Genomic DNA, 22,653 nt, shown 5'->3' on the forward strand with positions numbered 1-22,653 from the left:
GTCCATCACGCTTTATCAGCTCTCTGTCGCACGCACGCCAACAAACTGGGTGATTTTTTTACGCACAGAGTCAGACACTCGATCTTTGGACCAGCACGGCGTACTGCCACCGTTTTATCCCACATTCTCGCGTTTTGATGAACAAAAACTACAGAAATAACATGCAACTTTATGTCGCTGTGGTCCTTGCCTATGGGATCTCGGGTAAGTTGAGCAACTTGTCTTTAATGCATTTATGGATAATGAATGAGTGACTCATGCTGAAAGTAGCTAGTTATAATGCGTAATTGCGCAGAGTAACCAATGTAGACGGTAAGTAAATTGGCTTTCTTCAATCAATTCGCCCCGTAGTGCCTGCTTATTGTCACGGTTGCCTTTTTACTCCTCCATCATCGTACGAAGCTGGCTCTCGAGTGCCTTTTTGGTTACATCTAATCAGACCAAGAAGACTTTGGGCCAGACTCTCTAAACAACAGCATAATCAAATTGTCTATCTTGGTGGTAGCCGCTAATATGTGTAGGCTATGTGTGAACATTGGGTGGCCCAACGTGAATAAGGGCTCAAGTCAATCATGCTGTGAACTTGCTAATTGAGACTGATTCCAGAGCGCACTCTGTGCCCTGTGTCATGTTACCCCGCTAGCCGCGGGCGCTTCTCGCTCATAGCATAGTGAGCATTAGCGCCCGGGGACCCACTTAAAAGATTATTTAGGCTACCTGAGGCAGAAACTTGAAGTGAAGACCCTATCCGATGCGGAACACCCTCTTCTTCTAATTAGCAGAATGGGCGGCTTCCAAATTGTTGCATAAAATCCACTTTTATGTCTTTAAATCCTTAATCTGGAGTGACCGGAAGTGTGGGGGGGCAGTAGTGAGTAAACAGTGCGTCGCATGTCCGGGTTGACTCCAGATTAAGTTGACTGCACATGTATCGGAGGAAGCATGTGCTAGTCTACGGCTCCTCCGGATCAGCAGAGGGGGGGAGCGGCGACAGCAGGGGGACTTGTCTGAGTAGGCAATGGGAGAAAATCTGAAAAACTTTGGGGGTGGGGGGGGGATAGAAAGTCATCACAAAGTGCAAATGATATAATTAGGATGAGAACTTGTGAAATTGGGCTGGGGAAGCCATGTCAATCAGTCAATCAGGAGAGACTAGAGACCAGAGATTTAATAAAATAATTATTATTACAATAGTGAATGAATGATTAGGGCCTAGGCTACAGAAAATATGAGAATTAGGTAATAGTCTTTGGCGCTTAGACACCACAGGGAGATATTGAGATAGAGCTGCATCAGCCATGAGCAGCAGCCAGATAGATCCCCCTGTAGAGTCTAGATACTGATGGTGGTGATGGTGATGCCTCACCTTCTGAGACTGATCTTAAGACTGATGTATCAGATGTCTGATGGGTCTGCAAAGACTGGGTGGAGGGTACGAGACTGACAGCTCAGGTATGAGCAGGCTGAATGGTAAAGGTAACGTCCCACTGATTGTCACACAATGTGTGAAATTTGTTCTCCGCATTTGACCCATCCCCTGGGGGAGCGGTGAGCGGCAGCGTGCGCCGCGCTCGGGAATCATATGGTGATCTAACCCCCCAATTCCAACCCTTTGATGCTGAGTGCCAAGCAGGGAGGCAAATGGGTCCCATTTTTATAGTCTTTGGTATGACTCGGCCAGGGATCGAACTCACGACCTCCCAGTCTCAGGGCGGACACTCAGACCACCAGGCCACTGAGCTGGGGTAAAAAGAAGCATATTTTAAGAGTACACAGCCATGTGATTGGCTTAGAATGGGGGTGAATATCAATGTGATGGGCTTACAATGGAGGTGTGTGGGGGTGAGAGGTGATGTGACGCTATGCTATTGGTTATATGAGACCAGGAGGCAAACATCTGATTATTCAATTGACGCCCGGAAGTTGACAGGCTATTTTGAGCGTGTGAGCAGATTTGAAGGGGTGGAGAAATAAGAAGTGTAAAGTACAGATTATAGTCTTCCTGTCTGAAATTACGTTAGAACTTTAGTTGTGGCAAAATGTTATGTTAAAGGTAAATGCCACCATATACTGTTAAATATCAATGTGATGTTATTGTTCAGTGCATTGATCTAGTTATTTTGTGCTTAAGTGGTGGAATTTACCTTTTTGGTGAACCTTGTTTTTTCACTCATTTACTCTTGCTACGGGTGCCCACCAAAACCTGACATTTAACGTTACTGTTGAAGTTTTAGATTGCTGAAACCTTCTCTCTTGTTAAACTCTATTGTAGCCGCGCTGGAAATATCTTGACATGACATGACATGGTCTAGTATACGTTTGTCCAGTTATCCATTGGGAATAAGAACGAGCACAGATCCTTTCCAGAGTAGACCCACAGCACATGTGTTCAATTCAGTTCAATTACAATTATTCAATTATAATTCAATTAATGTCTATGCACTGAAGAAATGAAACATGGTTATCTGTTAAATTACCAAATTCCACTAAGATTACTTAAATACCACAAGGTAATATATAGCCTTACCTACCGTTAAAGTTTCTAACAGGGCAGCAGAGTATTATCGGCTTGCTGTTTACAAATCCTATTTCTTGCACAGGTGCTTAATTGGAGCAAATTGTGGAAAGTTAACCTCTTAAAAATCCATCTATTTCCGAAGAAAATGCTGAAAACGACATACTCAAACTAAAATGCTTACTGTTTCTGAAACTTTCTATGTTACTATGACCACAGACAAATAAATGCCTGCCTGGCCAATGGCCATTTCTGAAAGCTAATGCTTGGAAGTTTCTGTTCCCCGTGTCAGAATGACTCTGTGTGTTACTGACCCTGAGTAACACCAGCTCAAACACAGTGGTTTATTCTAGCCTAAAATAAAAAATAAAAACACTTTTAGAGTGTAAACAGTTACCTGTTGTTGTATTTATGGCTAGAAACCCAAATGGAGCCACAGCCCCCAGCCTTACCACATCCCAACTCAAAGGAGATGAAAAAATACAAAATAATGAGTATTTGGCAGTGTTTTTTGTAGGGTAATACCTGGGCGCATTTCCGAAAAGCCATTTGGAGACTCCAAGTGGACACCTGGTAACCAAATGACTATAGAGGTATATAATATTTTGTTTTTGTTTTGTGTCAACATAAATTATTCATGACAACTTTGTTGTATTTTAGAAATCATTGTTTCTCTTTTTTCTAATCTCTTAGTTATATACCAATTTAGGAGGAAAAGATTCTCCAGAGTCTGGGCTCTGTCTGTGGTGGTGTCAGTCACGATTTTCGACAGAAGTGATGTCATCAGTGATGTCACTTGATCAATTGTGATCTCATCAGTGATGTCACTCAAGCAATTACAGTGATGATCTCATAGATATTGTGACATCATATTGTCTATCACCAGTAAAAAGCCATTGGGACTGGCTGGGATTTATTTATTTATTCATTTATTCATTTTATGATTGAGTGTTATAAATCAGGGTAATGAAAGTAAGTACCAAGCAATGTATTTCGTATGCATAACCTATCCCACACATTCACATGCCATTTTCATACTATGGAATTGAAAAGCAAGCACAACATCACTTCTCAGTCCTTATTCATAACTGCATTGAATAATTAGCCTGGGTAACCACAGCCTCCACGTGACCTCTATGTACTGTTTCTCAGTCACAAATGAATCTCTCGAGACAGACTTTCGACTTGCATCGAAATTCTGTCGGCAGGCTCCGTTAAAAGGGGTGGAGCAGGCTCCGTTAAAAGGGGTGGAGCAGCGCTCACACGCATGCTGCGCTTTACCCCATCAAAATGAAGTGAACATCTGAAATTCACTATAGCCTCTGACCAGTCTTCCATCAGTTTCCTTGACATTTTGATTCGTAAAACTAATGACAAGACTCACCACAGATCTGTATAGAAAACCCACAGACCGTAACTCCTTACTCCATGCTGAGAGCTACCACCCTGCCTACACCACTCCGTAACTCCTTACTCCATGCTGAGAGCTACCACCCTGCCTACACCACTTAAAAAAGTGCATTCCCATTGGCCAGTTCAAATGCCTACATAGGAACTGTAGTTCTGATCACTTTTTTGCACACTCTAATCATCTTGAGGCACGGTTCCTGGCAGCGTGGTTACTTACCCTGAGCACTGGATTCGACCAGCCTCCATTAAATATCGAGGGTGCTCGCAACTGGACTGTTTTTCCACCAGGGAGAGACACAGTGAAGAACAACAACCGATCAATTGTTCTCTTCAATATTCTCCTCTTGGCCGGCAGTTTGAGAGAATGATTGAAAAGCACTGGCATATTCTCAGTTCTGACCCTGACATTGTGCCTTTTCACTTTTACCTCGTATTGTTTATAAAAGACCTCCCAACCTCAAGAATCTATTGCCTAGTTCCTCATTGCGCGGCTCGCGAGACGCTGGCGGCTCTCGAAGCTTTAGTTGGCGGCTCTAAGAAATTGCAAAAAAAAAAAAAAAAAAAAAAAAACTTTTTTTCCCCTGCTCTCCCCAAAATTTTAATAAACCTTTATGGCATATTATTACAATACAACAATACTGATGTTGACAGTAATAGAAGGTGCCAAATCATTCAAAACAATAAGCATTTTGCTTTTAGGAGTATTGTGCCAGCGTGCAGCGCTGTTCCAAAACGTGTCAACGTGTGTCGTTGCCTGGGAAACGCACATCCCATAATACAACTGTTCGCATCGCATCCCATAATAGTATGATGATACTTGGGATGCCATTGCGAACATAGATGTGAACAGGTTAGCTAAAACTTTAGCGTCGCCAGCGATGGCCCCCACCGTTGCGGTCGGGGTACATTTCGAAATCCCTCCAGGCCTGAAAGATTTTCTAGGGGAAACTGGTATATATGTGTGTGTGTGTGTGTGTGTGTGTGTGTGTGTGTGTGTGTGTGTGTGTGTGTGTGTGTGTGTGTGTGTGTGTGTGTGTGTGTGTGTGTGTGTGTGTGTGTGTGGAAAACAATAAAACACAAAAAAATGGTAGGCAGATGTGCTTGGTTGGGGTGGCTTTTTAAAATAATAAATCTCCTGGGAGATTTCAACAGCAGTGAGCGGACTCAAATTTTATTCATCTGTGTCTCTTTTCTCCGTTTTGTTTGAGTGGATGTGCGCGCTCTACTTTTTATCTGTAGAAGAAAATTCCAAGCAGGCAACACATGGCTGCCTACATGGGCAAACGTTGCTAGCCCACATGTTAATATACTAACTTAACTAAATCACATTGCAGGATATTAATCATATTGCAGGTGATTTACCGCGGCTCGTGGCCATCCCTCTCCCTCGGCTAGGAGGAGGCTGTCCGCCCGGATGGAACCGACTGCCGGTTCTCTGCTCTGGAGCTGGGGGCGTGAGCCAGCCAGCGAGCACGCAGTCCAAGGCGCTGTATTTACATTATATTGTGTTTGTACATACATACTGTAGTCTGTTATTGAAACGTGACTGGTAGTTTTCAGATTTCTCCGGTAAAATACATTCTTTAGCGGACTGCTGTCTCCACCCTCCCCCTGCTCCGAGGCACTGCAGGGCAGGGCACACTTTCAGTCAGTCCCTCGTCCCAGACACGCCCACTTTTCAACGGTCAAATCAAACTCCACCAAACGCTATGTCCCGCCTCTCTACCCTGGTTCACTCGAAACATCTCACGATAAGGAAGTCACAATGTTTCACTTTTTCACACTGGGGAGAGACTGTGGATTGAGTTGAACGTTGCTGGTCTGCACATCTCCAAATGACAAACATGATGTGATGTGTACATCGAGCGCCTCACAGTAGATCAATTTAGATACATTCTATTCACCTTATGTAGCCCCGCCCACTTGACCCAGTTCTGTTATGACTTCCTGTTCAAAACACTGTCTGTTTTACCTGGTCATTAGTACTGTGCTGTCACAGGAAGTGTAAACACAGTAGGAAGGAACTGGCTGACCCCTGTGTTGGAACATAAGGTGAATACATTATTCAATTGATTTTGTGGCTCTACCACTGCATCTGACAGTCAAAGACGTCCCCTAGAGGCCAAAGCACCTCAAAGCGCATACTGACATACATACTGACACATGTGTCAGTATGTACTGTTTGTAAGTTGTTGTCTGCATAATGTATTCTGAAGAAGAGAAACACAACTGTAAGCATATAATACACTAAGGACATACAGCAACCCATTAAATGATTTATGTTAACGCCTGTCAGCTGCTTCTTGAAACACTGATAGAAGAACGACTGAAGTGGTTTTGGAGGAATGCAACTGAAAGCTTTCCTGGCTGATTAGTGAGACGCACACACTGCACGGGCAGGCTGAGGCAGTATGTTTCAAAATCTTTGACAAGGGCCCTTAGTATGTCTGTCCGCTCTGAGAAAGACAAGTGGCAAGTTGTTGTTGAATTTTCTGTCGTGTTTACAGCGTTCAACATCACGGAGGAGGAGGCCACGTCAGAGGAGAAGGTTGCCACGTCCACATGTCCCCTTGGATACTTCCCCTGTGGCAACATGACCATGTGCCTCCCTCAACTCCTGCACTGCAACGGTGTGGATGACTGTGGGAATCAAGCAGATGAGGAGAACTGTGGTGAGCTGTTGGTTTCATTATCTTGAACAATGATTTGTGTTCTGGCCAAGTTCATCTTTATCCCGACATCTCCAGACTTTAAAGGGATACGGCAACATTTGTAGGGGGCACGCACGGCGGTTCGATTCCCGCCTGGGACTCTGTGGGTGCTGAGGGGTGTGTCCCCATCCCCATGTCCTCCTCAGTGCCTCCTGCCCAAGTGGGCTCGTCAAAAGGGCCTTTCTGTGTGGAGATTGCATGTTCTCCCCGTGCTCCCCTGGGGTTTCCTCCAGATAGGAACCCCCCGCTAAAAACATGCAAAACAAAGAGAGTGGAGATTCGCCTATTTGCCATATTGCCGATAGTAAAAGTAGAATCTAGATGCCTTTATCTTCACTGTGTGGGCAATAGAAAGTTACACATTCCATTCAGGTGACTGTACCTAATTAAGTTAGTGTATCGAACTAGCTGATAGGACCCCACTTCAAACAAACCGAACTATCCCTTTAATCTCCTCTTTTCAGCTTTTCAGCCATGTTTTTTTATTTTATTTTATTTTACCTTTATTTTACCAGGTGAGACAATTAAGAACAAAATTCTTATTTACAATGTCGGCCTGCCGACAACTATGTTGACGTTTAGGACTGCTCAACCGCTTAGTCTGCTCGCTAGCCGCTAGCTACAGCTGTCAACTTCTTGTCACGCATTTGACCCCAGCATACGCGCTAACTACTTTTTTTTTTTTTCTTTTTTACTTTTTTGTGTGTGGATGTGTTAAAGAGACTGAGGGTGCGCAGGCAAGGACTCACATTCAATAAAACTTTATTACACACACACACACACACACACACACACACACACACACACACACACACACACACACAAACAAAAACAAAAAAACATTTTTTTCATTTTTTCCTACAACCCTCGCAATCGACCTGGGGTCAGTCCGCGGTTGACCAGTAGACCGCGATCGACTGGTTGGGCACCCCTGTTCTAGGCCTTCACACTCAGTCATTGTGACATCATCAGCATCCCTCCCTGCTTCCCACTAACATTGTGTCATCATCAGTGATGTCATAGACATTGTTTTTAAGCCTTCATAGTCACAGAGCCATTGTGACATAATCATCCCTTCCCTGCTTCCCACTAACATTGTAACATCATCAGTGATGTCATAGACATTGTGACATCATCAGTAATGTCATAAATCTTACATAATGGGTGGTTTCCATCCCACACAAACACAATTGACATCCAGTATCCTATCACATCATAGACATTATGACATCAGTGATGTCATAGACATTGAGACATCAGCAGCAGTCACATTATTCACAATGTCACATTGTGCAACTCCGGACAGACAGACGGCTCTCCAATTATAGTAGTACCAGAGTCTCCACTCTAGAGATCTTGCGATTTCTAGTTGTTATGAAGATAGCCGTTTAAAAGTGTTTATTCTTTACATCAAATTCTTCCCCTGACACCAAGACCTTTCCAGACAGTGTGGCTTTCTGTCTTCTGTCTTCAGCTGAAGCACAAGCAGGAAGAAAGTTGTCACACATGTAATACAGCATTGTTTGAGCAACGTTACTTGAGCAAATCTTCTTCCCTTACTGTAATGTCGTCGGCAGAAGACAAAAGTCATATGGAAACCTACACTGACCATTTTTGCCATCCAGATTTTCATAACTAAATTATGAGGATTGAGAGACATCGCTTTGAAAGTCATTCAAAGCAGGAGGGGGTCGGATGAGTCAGTTGAAGGAAAGGTGCTTTTCTTAGCTTTGAAGCAACATATTAATATGTTCTAATGTTATTAATATGTTCTAATCTATAATTATGAGGGGATTCCAGCAGATCCTCAATCAAATTCATTTTGTTATTATTCATTATCATTTAATTTACAAGAAATTAACACAATTGCAAAATGTAGACTGTCTTGATCATAGTTTCACTGTTATCTCTACCTACTACCACTGCGTTCACCTAAGCATGACAGAACTATCATACAGTTTGTAAACAAGCACCAAGTAGGAGCAACACAGTCAGAACTAATGTTTTCAGATGGTAAACAAAATCCTTACAGTAACACACACACACACACACACACACACACACACACACACACACACACACACACACACACACACACACACACACACACACACACACACACACACACACACACAGTGGAGTTTGATTACAGAAGATTGTTCATCATGACAAAACAACTCCTACAATGCACTGAACGGCATAAATTGACGATATCAAAGACTGGAAGAATATCTGAGGGGGCTTATGCAAGACATAAGCCAGGACCAGGTAAAAAATCTTGGCATTATTATTGACTCTGATCTAAATTTCAACTCCCACATCAAGCTTATAAGAAAATCTGCCTTCTATCATCTAAAAAACATAGCAAGGATTAGAGGCTATATGTCCAAACAAGATCTTGAAAAACTAATTCATGCTTTCATTTCTAGCAGGCTAGACTACTGCAACAGTCTTTTCAATGGTCTTCCCAAAAAAGCTATTAAACAACTACAGCTCATTCAGAATGCGGCTGCTAGAGTTCTAACAAGAACCAAGAAAGCTGAACACATTACACCAGTTCTCAAATCCCTGCATTGGCTGCCAGTAAATCTTAGAATAGACTTTAAAATTCTGCTAATAGTTTACAAATCTCTCAACGGGTCAGGCCCACACTACATCTCTGAAATGCTTCTACACTATGAACCATCCAGATCCCTGAGATCTTCAGGCACTGGTCTACTAATTGTCCCGAGGACCAAATCAAAACATGGTGAAGCCGCGTTCTCCCACTATGCCTCTCATAACTGGAACAAACTCCCTGAACACATTAGATCTGCCCCTACTCTGCCTATTTTTAAATCCAAGCTAAAGACCTTTATGTTTACTCTTGCTTTTAACTGCTACTAAACTACTGCCTCTCTCGACCTGTAATTTAAAAAAAAAAAATCCTGTACATTTCCAACAAATGGACTGTACATGTAATAATAATACTGAAGAGTGCCTTGTAACTTATTTAAAACAGAAATAATGTTTCATGTTTGTTAATTTGAGTATATATTTTAACTAAAACTGTCGGCTGTGTTTTTTATGTGTTTTTTTATATGTGCATTGCTTTGCTGCTTGTTTTTTCGATTATTTTTTTGTAAAGCACCTTGAATTGCCTTTGTGTATGAAAGGTGCTATATAAATAAAATTTGACTTGACTTGACTTGACTTGACATATGCAGCTGGATCTTCTCCCTCAACCTGCAGTGCGTGAGGAGACATTCAATGTCTTGCTCAAAGCCGAATCAACAGGAAACTTGGCTGTTGATCACACACATTGTGGGTATCGAACCTGTGACCACCTGGCAACCTGTTTACAAAGGCCTTCACCTTGTTGAGGATGTAGCTGAACCACTAAAGACAGACTCATCGCTCATGCATGGTGTATTCACACAAAAACAAACTGTGGCATGAAAAGCATTTCAAATTCAATTCAATTCAGTCGCAGGATTCATCGCTAGTCGTCGGAACATATGCCAGCTGAGGAGTATAAATGAAAGCAAATGTTCAGCTATTTAAAAAGTTTCATTTTAAAACATTCTCACTCATAGTCATTCCAAATGGCAACTTGCTGCCAAAACAGCCTCATCTCCATGTCAAGCTAATGGTGCAAAAAATAAGAAGAGAAAAGGGCTTGAGCAATAACACTTTTCGTTATGGGGTCTGCATGTTCAATTTGAATGGCAGGGGTACATTTACCCCCCCCCCCCCCCCCCTCCTTAACCCTACCGTGAAACAAATAGCATAATGGTAGTTCTGCAAAATATCAAGATGTGGCAGCCTGTCAGGGTATGAAATGATCGATTTTCTGAGCAATTGTGTGGCGAGTGAGTTCAGGAAAGCAAACATTAGCCCAGTCTGTGAGTGAGAGTGGGCAGCAGATTCTAATTTCATGCATGAATATACACCAACATTTAAGTTAGAGTGTACAGAATCGCTGCCATAATGCGAACACTTAACGCCACAGAGTTAAGGTCCTTCAGAAATTTATTTCGTGTGATTAATTTTCATGTCAATAGTATTTTTCAAACCTATGCAATGTACATATTAACGGCAAAGTTTGGCTAAGCGATATTCTTTTCTTTTTTTTTCTTTTTTTTAAATAAGGTTGATTTTTCAGAAATACATACACATCTGTTGCTGTGAATACTAGTCAGGCAGGTCAAAATTCGCCTCGCAATCTCGTGCTGTTTATTCGCATCGCTCAGGTCAGGAAGCCTGTCAGTTTGCATGATGGTTCAACTTCAACCCAAACAAGTACATTTTCGCAGTACAATATTATAGTATGGTACAAATTCAAATTAAATCAGCTTTGGAGAATGTTTTGAAACTGTATTGAGTCCCAATTTCAGAAAACAGTGGAGTTAGCAGCTATGGACAACAGCAGTGGTTCCCAATCTTTTTCACATCAAGGACCCCTAAACTGACACAAATTAGACCACGGACCCCCATTTGATACGATTGTCTCCCAGGGTCCCCGATCTGATAAGATTTTAGCTTTTGTGAAGACCCTCCCACTCTCCCACCCTTTTTCCTGGGGACCCCTCGGACCCCACTTTGAGAACCACTGGACAACAGCATGTCATCTCAACTTCCATTTTGTTATTGAATCATTGCCCAGCGAAGTGCTGAGGAGAGTGCACTTCACAGTGAGCTACGCTGAGGATAGCACTGTGCAGAATGCTCTAGTAGTTATTTAAAGGTGACAGCTAGCTAGGTTTCATCTCAGCAAGCAAACACGTGTCCTGTGAGCAGGATGATGAACCCTGCCTGCTCCTTCACGGGAGGAACGGGAGCTGAATTCATAAATCGGTGCATGTAATTCATGTAACGGATCGAGGCTGCAGCCTGTACATCTTTGCTAAAGTTATGTGAAGAAACAAATCAAAATTGACGTTTGCGTTTTCAGTTTTGTAAAATAAATGAAATGCTATATTTTATTTTTCGATTTTTCAGAACATCAAAAACAAACGCAGACCTAGAAAAAGAAAAAAAAATACATATCAACATCCAACATTACAGAGTAGGGCTACCAGCCAAATAGTGTGCTTATGTGCTTGTAGTAGATGTGCGTGGGATCCCAGGTAAAGCGTCCGAGAGATTAGCTGGGCGGGTTACCCGTCTCCCCTAACCTCGTCCAAGTGGGTCAGAAACGGGCCCCAAATACTTGAAAATGTCTTAGGCGAGTTGGTCCTCAGGAACCCGAGTCTCTCCATATGTACAACTGAAACCATGTCCGTCAGCCACAGTTGAAAAGGAGGAGGAGAGGGTAAATGAAATGCTACTTGACAATTACATTGCATACAGCGGTGGAGACGCTAATCAGTTGAAGTGGGCTGGTCTGTGACAATAGCATGCAGTTTCTTTATGCAAGAGCCACACAACAACTTATGTAAATAAATAAATAGCCCTTGATTGTCCTTATTAATTTTCATTCCATCATAGTCATAATTCAGTCACTGTTTGCACTTGATGGAAACCGTATGAGTCTTTAAATAATGAACTTATATTGAATCTTAATAGTTCATCCAAAAATGAAAATTCTGTCCTACTCAGGGTCATGCCAAATGGAACACAGGTGCAATTTGTTAGTCCATATATAACACACGGGGAGGTTGCCAGCTCAGCTTCGTAGCAGCCTTCTCAAAAAACAACTGAAGTAAATGGGGACCTTCTTCAGAGTTCCGAAACATTCAAAAACCCTGCAACGTCTCATAGCCATCCAACTCCAAACCCATCTGCACTCCCCAAAACCTATTTCAACCCCTCCAGTCTAGCTTCCCTCCACCCCCATACAGTATCTCACTGACCTAATCTCCCCCTATCAACCCTCCCGGTCCCTCAGATCCACCTCAGCTGGCCTGCTCTCCACCAACCTCCAACCTCCAAGTCCAAACTCTGCAGTGTCGGTGACAGAGCCATAGGGCAGCTCCCAGGCTGTGGAACTCCCGTCCCCATGACACCTGAAACTCTGAGTCCCATACAGTTTCTCAATCCCGCCTCAAAACCCTTCTCTTGTCCACCGCCTTTAATGTTAACCAACGGTTAATGTTTTCCTTGCACCTGTGTTAGTTCCTGCCTTTTAGACACAAAATGGGTGAATTGGGTTGGAAGGCTAATGTTGACTTTTTCTGACCATGGGGAACAGTGTTAATGTGTTGAATCCCAAAGCATAGCAATTTGGTACGTCTGAGCGGGTTTTCTCTACTTGCTTGTCTAATCCAGAGAGTTTTGATGATCACTGCTCTGCCCACACGCAGCGTAGCCCCCCTGCCTCCGCTGCAAGCGGGGACTGAATTTATATTGATATGCAAATTGGCATGGGACATCAGTTATCACCTCCCCCCAGCTGGCTACTATATTCACCCAGCTGATCATTGTATACACTAGTAGAGCACGGTGTAATAAATTGTAAACAGAGACTTTGAATGCTTGTCAGTATGGTTGCTTATTTTAGATACAGGCTGATACTACATAGCCAGCCAGCACATGAATTTAGAACGGTGAACACAGTTTCACTGGAACTAGTTAGTAGGTGTCCATTATCAGAATTAATAGACACCCTGCAGCCAATCAGAATCGAGTATTCACCCAGACCATTGTATAACACCATTTCATTCAAGCTCATTTACGATAAAATAACAGTGATCATTTAGTTTCCATGACATGAGACTCAAATTACTTAGCCAGAAGTGGTTTGAAATGTCTTTGCAAATTAGGTTTGAAATCAGAGATTTAAGTACTCCCACTCTCTCCTCCTTGGCAGATAAGCCCTCTCCTCTCCAATTTGATGGGATGGAATTTATGGAGCAGTTGGTTGGGTTGTGCAAATCGCCTGCATGGAATAGCCTTCTTCCCAAATGAACTTGACTTCCCAATAGGACTTGACGCGTACCTGTTCTTTCATGCTGTTTTTATCATCCATTTATTTTGTGCTGTGTCCTAGTGGGACACCCACATATTAGCAACTGGTGTGTTAGCAAGGTGCAGCGCATGCAAGTTACGGCAGTGGTTCTCAGGCCTTGTCCGCTCTAGTCTGGGTACATTTGTCAACCATCTTTATTTCTCCATTTTGGCTGCCGAAAACAGAGCTTTCTGAAAACGCTTTTCAAAGTAGACCTTTAAAAATGCCAGTTTTGTGTGGTAGTGTGGGTGGCAAAACGGCGTGTTTCCATCTCAGGTGGTAGTCAAAATTCGGTAACACTTTAGAATACAGCTGGCAAATTACAGGGTAAGTAGAGGGTAACAAAATCTGATTTTACAGGGTAAGTACAGGGTAACAAAATCTGTATTTATGTGAGTGAGGGTAGTGACTGACTGACTGAATGAATGAGTGAAGTAAATTCATCATGCAAGAATGGACAATTGAACACATTTAAATTGTAATGGCCTTTATGACCTCACTTTATTGAAGAACACTTATCTGCATCCATTCAATTATTATTGAATTCTGAATGGCTGCTACTGTCCAGGTAGTCTGCAATTGTATATTCATATCAACAGGAGAAGAATATACAGTATCTATTTGCATAGGATGATAAAGGTTTGAAGAAATGTGTGCAGACCAAAATCCAATTCACCTCCTTTCGATTCAATTTATTTGACGCATTAATGCAGACTTAACGGAGCAAATCTAAGAGTAGCTGCGACGATCTATTTGAGGGACCTCATGTCTTTCCTAATGGAGATCTGCATGGAAACGAGAACAAAAAGCTATCGGAGCAGCATGCAAATTGAGATTCCTATGGCGGTTGCTAATATATGCAGAAGACTGATCGGCTGATCAGAGCACCATACAGTGGCTGCCCACAGGAATAAACGCATAAACTTTGCCGGCGAACAACATGGCAGGATAAACTGAATACTAAACTAGAACAGCAGCAAAGACAGGAGGACTCACTCTCTCCCACACAAGGAGAAGCAGCTGACTGAAGAAAGCAGCTGACAGTGCACACTCTGACACAAAGAGGCACAAGTAGGAGTCTCTGACTGAAAGCAGCAGAGGAATCACTCAGAGAGAAACACAGACGGGCCACTTCACTGAAAGAAACCGTCTGATTCACAAAGCAGTCGCAAAGGGTGAAACACACTAGTAACCACCCTGCCGCGCAAATAGAGTCTTCATGCTCCCATGCTATTGCACGTATTTAAATGAGGTAATATGCATACATTTTTGCGAAAAATTGGTCCTTCCACATATGCAAATGAACCTCATTGCAAAAACGTGTCCAATTCACAAAGGTCGTCGCTAATAGCTACACGCAGTTACAGTCAAATTATTCATCTTCAGAGAGTTGGTGGTCATTGAAGCGCAATTATAAATGAAGGCAGAGGGAACACTTATAGGCTCATCCAAGAGCCTGCCTATTCACCTTATGTAGCCCCGCCCACTTGACCCAGTTGTGTTATGACTTCCTGTTCAAAACACCGTCTGTTTTACCTGGGCTGCGTTCCAATACCCATACTTGTACTTCTTTCTTGTAGTATGTACTGCCGCTGCCCTCACAAAGTATGGATTGTAGTGTGCAGCATGCATGCAAAATGCATACTATTCGGACACACTACATCTGTCGTCACGTGAACTCCGACCTCTTACTCACTTCCGCCGACGTCCGCAGCGCCACATTTTCTTTTTTCTTTTTTTTTTATTCAATAAATAAAGTCTGGCAATAACAAACAGTACATTATACAAAAAATTCAGACTAAGCATTTACAAAATTGGAACAGACAATCAAATAAACAACAAAATAAAATAAATAAAGCAAAAACATTAAGTCAGAGTTCTAAACAAGAATCAAGATATGCATGTTTTGGTACACACTCCATGCTTGTTTGTTTTTAACATATTTCAAGGCTTTCTTAAAGTTAATTATCTCATTCATGAATACTAAGAACAGGGGTCTGGCAGTTTGAAATCTACATCGGTGAATAAATTGTTTAGCCATAATAATTAAACTATTGTACATCATTTCAATTTGTTTATCTTTCATTATAACTCCAAATTTAATATCATTATATTCTAAATTGGGCGTTTGAGGGTCTTTTTCAGATATCCAATTTTGAAACAAATCCCAAAAAGATCTAGAGTAATTACAAACAAAAAACAGATGCCTCTACAGTCTCAATATCAGAATCACAAAATCTACAGTTGTTCATATCAAGGTTATCTTTGTCTCAGAAACTCATTACATGGATTCATATCATTCATTACTTTAAGTGAGTGTCTTAGCTTTGGGTGGGATGGGGAGAGTGAGGTATCTACCGTAGTTCGAATTCTAATTCTTATCTCTTCAGGATAATCTTTTTAACAGATTTTTCCTTTTTATTGGTAAAGGAAAGATTACAGAAGTAAGAGTACTTCTTAGAAATTTGTTTGTGCATTTTTTCTCCTTAAATTTGATACCGTCAATACACAGTGAAGGTAGCTGTGGAACGAAAACATTATACAGCAACATCCCTTTAACCGTATTCACCATTGCTTGTTGAATTGCCTTAATAACCACTGAGTATTGTCTTTTTGTGCAATTCACATTGTATTTATCAATAAACGTATTATACTCGAGAAGATTACCATTTGAATCCATTAAATGCAAAATCGACCAAATACCTTTCTCCACCCAGTCACCAAGTGCAAAGAGCAGCTACAGCAACGCAAAGCACCTGATACTACCCAGAGATTTATCTCTTGAGTTTATTAGTACTGCTTGTTAGTCGGCCGAGGACCGGGGTCAGGAGTCAAACCACAGTACCCTGGACCTCTTTGCTCAACCTGCTCAGAACACAAGAAAAGGGGTGCAAGATGGGTGTGGCTGACTAGAGCTTGCAGTTGGAGCCCTTCTACAGGCGAAGATTAATCTTCGCAGCCCCACTCAGGCGAGGCGTACAGGCTGAGGGGCGAAACGCTGGTGACCCTGAGATACCTGCTGAGGATGTAGAAGGGTTTCCAACGGTGTGAGTGCTCTGGCCACACTCTCACCAAGGAATACCGCCGTGGGGGCGGCATGTCGTGGCTCCTGTGGTTTCTGCTTGTGGCGAGGGATCTTTGATGTGAAGTGAACGTCGGGGGTGCTTTGCTGCGGGCGGGGTCCGCGGGGGCTGCAGTGTGTTGTCCTCGCGGTGGTCCTGCGGTTTCTGCTTGTAGCGGAGCATCTTTTGATGTTTACTTCACCCATATAGTGTTAAATGATAGGAAATAACCAGTACGGATAACATTTGCTAAATGGGAAATTATTTATTTGGAGATACATAATGAGCTCTCCGTCACATTATTTTGGGCTTTACGCACGGCTCTCCCATGGAAATACAGAAGCACAACATTGCACAATTAGTCTTTCAGTTTATCCGCAGACAGAACATCTCATGTTTGATATCCAGGAGCTGTGTCTCATCTTATCTTTTACCCTTATCTTCTATCATCTTATCCTACTACTATAATTGAAGAGCTGTTTGTCCGGAGAGCTGTCTCTGTCTGTCGCCTCCAAAATTTGCCAAAACACTTTTCAGGGTCTGGAATGAATCTGCTGCTGCAAAAAAAACGATCTGCCCACAGGGGGGCACTGCAGCGATATTTTACATTTTCTAGCCATTGTGACATCATCAGCATCCCTTCCCTGCTCCCACTGATGATGTCGCCGATGATGTCCTTGATGATGCCACTATTGCTCGAGTGACATCACTGATGACATTACAATTGCTTGAGTGACATCACTGATGACATCATCACTGATGACATCACTCACTGATGACACCACGATTGCTCGAGTGAAAACAATACCCAAAAGGAAGGGAGGGACCTGCACTCTCCAATCCCGAACCCAAGTGCAAGAAATTGGCTCGAGCCACAGAAACTCAGCAGCAAACTGCTGAGGAGATCAGAGGGAAGATTGGAACTCCAACCCATATATAATGCAAGTGATAAGACGTAGTCTCCCCAGAAGTCTACTCCAATCAGCTCGGCATCAATACATTTTCACTCACACATCCCTGTTGAACACTCAATGAGTGAAATAAGTGAAATAATAGGCTAATTCTGAGGTGAAGCAGGTCAATAAATCAGCGAAGACACACACACACGCACACACACAGTATAAAGGTCCTCCAAACAGGTGCAAATGGTGATTGCAGGAAGAGAGTCACACAGGTGCCGGTGATTCAAGTGATTACTGAGATGACATCGCTCCTGCTGTCTGGGAGTGGCCACAGTGGCTGTTACAGTAGAGTGCGTTTACATTGCACACTAATAAACTGTTTATTATCATATTTCTAGAGTTACCTGATTATTCAAGTGTCATGTAAACAGCATCCTTTATCAGATAAAGGCCGTTATCAGTTTATGAGAAAACCCATAAACACACCTAGGTTACTGCTGAGTCCTCAGGGTTATTCATTGCCGTCAATGTCCACTCACACACTTTGAGGTGGGAGTTCCCGCTATTTACTAAGTGCATGTAAACACGGAAATCAGATTATTGTACCTGATTATTCTCAGTTATCCGTTTATGTTTGTTTGCATGTAAACGCACTCAATGTGTATCTCTGGCCAACTCAACCACTCGTTTGACCACAGAGCTGCCTTCCTTCAGACAAATAGGCCAGCTCTGCCTGGCCAAAAAGCGCTTGAAACATTAAAAAAGGCAAATTCAGAAAAGCAGTAAACCTATAATCAATCAAATATCGCTGATAATAGTTGTTAAAAAATCTAATCAAAATGTCGCCCATTATCGACCGTGCGTTCATCCCCAGGCACTTGGACAGTGTCTGTCAACAAATTCACTTGGCTGACAGTGTCAGATCAACCTCCAGTATATCTGAAAATAAGTTGTTTTTGCCGTCGGATTTTCAATCAGAGAAAACCAATTAACTAGAAAGCACTCAGCCTATATCGCTCTTGCAATATTCTGCACTGTGTGTCTTATTTCTCGTCAGGAAGGTTATCAGTTAGTGCCAGGAGCGACGTCTTTTTATCTACACCGCTTTGGTAGCTGATGGAGTCACAGCAACTGTGCTTTGTGAGATTGCATTTCGTGCCCCAGCTCAACTGCAGTGAATGTGCGAGAGACCTCCCACTGCCTTTGAAGTACTACTGCTAATGCTAAACATAAATGTAGTTGACAGAGGAGGGGTAACATCTTTAAAGCACTCTAACTGCAGAGGCTACTGTGCTTTGATCGTAAACCCCAGACAGACAGACAGACAGACAGACAGACAGACAAACAGACAGACAGACAGGCAGACAGACAGACAGACAGACAGACAGGCAGACAGACAGGGGTGAAAGCAGCATAACCTCCAGCCAACTCCGTGACAGAGGTAATAAAAGAAAGGGGCAACACACCCCTACAGGAGTGACGAGTAGCACAAAGAATAAGGCACTGCCAGTGAGAAAACTAACAGGATCAAGTACAAGTAAAGATACAGAGCCTGCAAATCGGCTAACAGCTAAGTAATAAAAACTTCAGTTGAGTGAAGCTGCAGCTACTTTTTAGAAACAGCTACTTAAAAAAACAAAATAAATAAAGACAGGGGGGGTGGGGGGTAGCCTGGGTAAACCCAGCCTCCACGTGACCTCTATCTATGTGCTATCAGTCACAAGTCTTGTGACATAGATAGAGGTCACGTGGAGGCTGGGTTTACCCAGGCTAGGGGGTAACCCTCACCTCCCCCCCACGTTTTTGTTGTTGTTTTGGTTTGGTTTTTGCTCGAATTGAAATATTTTATGGTCACTCACGATTCAGTAGGTCGCTGGTTGGCTTGGTTCCAGCCTTAAAACTCGTTATATATAAGGATTTTTTTAAATGTCTATGGAGAAAATGAATGGGGAACTCTCTTCCGGGGCAGGAGATGTCACGTGATTGTTCAGCTCTATTCGGGAAATGCCTATAATGCCTATATTGGAAGAATAATTTTGTTCATTTAAAGCCCATTGCATCAAACATTCTACAACAAACACGGCCAAACAGACAAACACAGATGTTTTGATTGGTGTGCCATCTGTCCTTGTTTGGAGATGTTTGGAGATGTTTGGTCAGATTCAACATGTCCAATCCTCGTTTGTCTGTGTTTGCCGATGGCACACCAATCAAACATTCTCCAAGAGGAGAGGGGCCGTTTCCAAGCACCCAGACCCCCGTCCGTCTGCAGGTGCCTGATAAGTTTTCATCCATTTGGAGACGGCCTTGGAGAAAGGACCTGTTCAACCCACAATGCCTGGTCACTAACAAGGACCACAGCACTATAGAGATACATTTGGGCAGTTTATTGGGAGGATGAGGGGTCGAGAATAGATGGATGTAAGAAGATTCGAGGGTGGAGCGATGAAGCATGCAGGTTAGACTTAAATAGGTTGCAACAGCGAATTGAACGTACGCCTGAAGCATGGTCTTTGTTCCCGAATTTAGTCCTAATAATAACTTCATTTGGTAAACTGATGGATCTGTAATGGTTTAGGCAGCTATCTGCACGGTCGTATAACACTGAGACCATTTCACAGAATCGGATACACCCGGAGCTAATATTGGTCTGCATAATGTTTCCATAGATAATGCCCCCCATGCACACTGCTAGAGAAAATTGAAAGAGACGTTGAAAGAGGAGCAGAATAAAGTCAAACACCTTCCACAGTCTCTCCAATCAGCAGATCTAAAATAATTGTATGTTTATGTGAAGTTCTGGGGGAAAGATTTGAATCAAGCATGTTCATGTGTGTCAGTAAATGGATATAAGCTTGTGAATAGCCATACCATAATACTCCCCAGTGGATTTAAGCCGCTTCATTTGGATGTTGGCAGGGAATTGCAGAGAGGTGGCATTTATGGAAAATGCATAATACTTCTGGAGTGTAAAATGGTATACGTCCCAAAATAAAATCATTTGGTTGCTGGCTTGATGGCTCATCATGGAGTAACGTCTTGAAATAGATATAAAAACTGTTTCCCATCCTTCTTGGAGTTGTGCAGATGGTGGAGAGCAGCTGCAGCGCCGCAGTCTAATGATTACATCTGCCTCAGTCCTAAGTGAGATTTTTAAGTAAGCGGGGCAACATGTTTAGGCGCTGGTCAAAACTGCCATCTTAAATGAGCTTCATGTCTATTCCAGTCCTTCAACTATTCCAATCTTCATGTAAACGTCATCATTTGTTTTGTTTTTCTGATTTTCCCCCCCCATTTTCTCCCCAATTGTACTTGGCCAATTTCCCCGCCCGCTGCTCCACCCTCTGCCGATCTGGGGAGAGCCGTAGACTAGCACCATGCTTCCTCCGACACATGTGCAGTTGCCAGCTGTTCATTTTCACTTGACGGGGAGCTTCACTGGCAGGACGTAGCACGTGGGAGGATCACGCTATTCCCACCAGTTCCCCTCCACCCCGACCAGACGAACGCCATCCAAAGTTATTTTTAAAAGGAATTTCATCGCGCAGAGCACATTTGGTGACACTACACCACAAGCATGAAGTCCAAGATTCAGGACTTAAAAAGCCTGTTGAACAGATCTATACAGGTTTATGGAAGAAGAGAGAAATTGCAATTATAGTTGTAAGCTGTTATTCACGAATCTAATGAAAATAAATGTGGATGTGGTGAACAACACATGGTGGGTTGCACTTTTCTGATCCCTGATGTGTCATTTTCTTCTCCAGGAGACAACAATGGATGGCCTCATCTTTTCGACAAGTATTTTGGAATGCCTACCTACAACACTGGGACCAAGTCCAATGCATGCTGTAAGTATTGCCATTCTTGTTTTAAACTGCTAATTTATATCGGTATTAATCCGCAAGATTCTTGTGTTGTTTTTGTTTGTTTTTATTTAAAAAGAATGTGTACTTATTTGATGCTTAAAGGAACACTTCACAAAAAAAACTATGCTGATTTATTTTGCACATGATCTCACACATATCCAAAAACTAAATGAATGTCTTGCAAAACTGTTTACAGTTTTGGGATACTAGAAATATCTGCGCGGCCTCGCCCTCAGCTCAGCTGCTGCGTGGCCTTGCCTGCTCTATTGGCATGCGCAGCGCACAATTGCCCAACTTTGCATCACTGATGACATCACTCACTGATGACATCACAATTGCTCGAGTGACCATCACTGATCACATCATGGAGTGCTCGAGTGACATCACTCAGCGCACAAAACCTCAACCTTGCAGCCTTGCCCGCAGCTGGCTGCTGCATGGCTTCGCCTGCCCTATTGGCATGTGCAGCGCACAATATACCCTTCTCACGGGGGCCATTTTGTGTCAAAAAGGCAGGGTAAACACAGGTGCAAGCAGAACACTAATGAGGGTTTCCAACTTCCATGATTGGAATTTGGAAACCCTCATTATTGTTTTGCTTGCACCTGTGTTTATTCTGCCTTTTCGACACAAAATGGCACCTGTGAAAAGGGTCTATTGCACTTCGCATCACTGATGACATCACTCACTGATGACATCACAATTGAGTGACCATCACTGATCACATCATGGAGTGCTCGAGTGACATCACTCAGCGCACAATTGCTCAACTTTGCATGTCATAGACATTGTGACATCATCAGTGACATCACAATTGCTCGAGTGACCGTCACTGATGACATCATCCAACGTGGGACAAAAATGTAAACGGAGAAACAGACAGAACCCACTTCCTCCCTTTTATATATGAATGAATATGAATGAATGAATATGATGACGATGATTATATGATGATGACGGCTGAGATCATGTGCAATATAAATAAGCACTGCATTTTGGTGAAGTGTCCCTTTAAGCACTCATCGCCATTGTGTTTCTGCACTACTGTACACTTCCCTGTCAATCAAACAGTGTGAGCCGAGCGTGGCTTTTCTGTTGATTGAGGTTGCGTTCCCACCCGACCTCGAGGACACGCTAGAACTGAGTTAGAGCTGCCAGTTGAGCGGGCGAGCGCGCTAGAAAGGGAGCGTGGGATATTTCTAGTCGAAATAATGATTTGCTGTGTGACCATTGCTATTTTGTTTTTAATACAGAGT

At 42.7% G+C, this 22,653-nt stretch overlaps 1 protein-coding gene across 1 annotated transcript in view; it reads left to right on the plus strand.

Annotated features, from left to right (window-relative positions):
- Nucleotides 1–1,406: 1,406 nt before the first annotated feature.
- rxfp1 (relaxin family peptide receptor 1) overlaps nt 1,407–22,653 on the plus strand; it is a gene marked incomplete at both ends in the record, with an annotated part of 66,224 nt that continues 44,977 nt past the window's right edge. The window contains 3 exons of the mRNA XM_083651867.1: nt 1,407–1,476; nt 6,433–6,597; nt 21,296–21,379. Coding sequence (XP_083507993.1) covers nt 1,407–1,476; nt 6,433–6,597; nt 21,296–21,379 — 319 coding nt within the window. The remainder of the gene's footprint in view (nt 1,477–6,432; nt 6,598–21,295; nt 21,380–22,653) is intronic.

This window comes from Poromitra crassiceps (assembly GCF_964638095.1).
Source record: "Poromitra crassiceps genome assembly, chromosome: 15".
Taxonomy (NCBI): Eukaryota; Metazoa; Chordata; class Actinopteri; order Beryciformes; family Melamphaidae; genus Poromitra; species Poromitra crassiceps.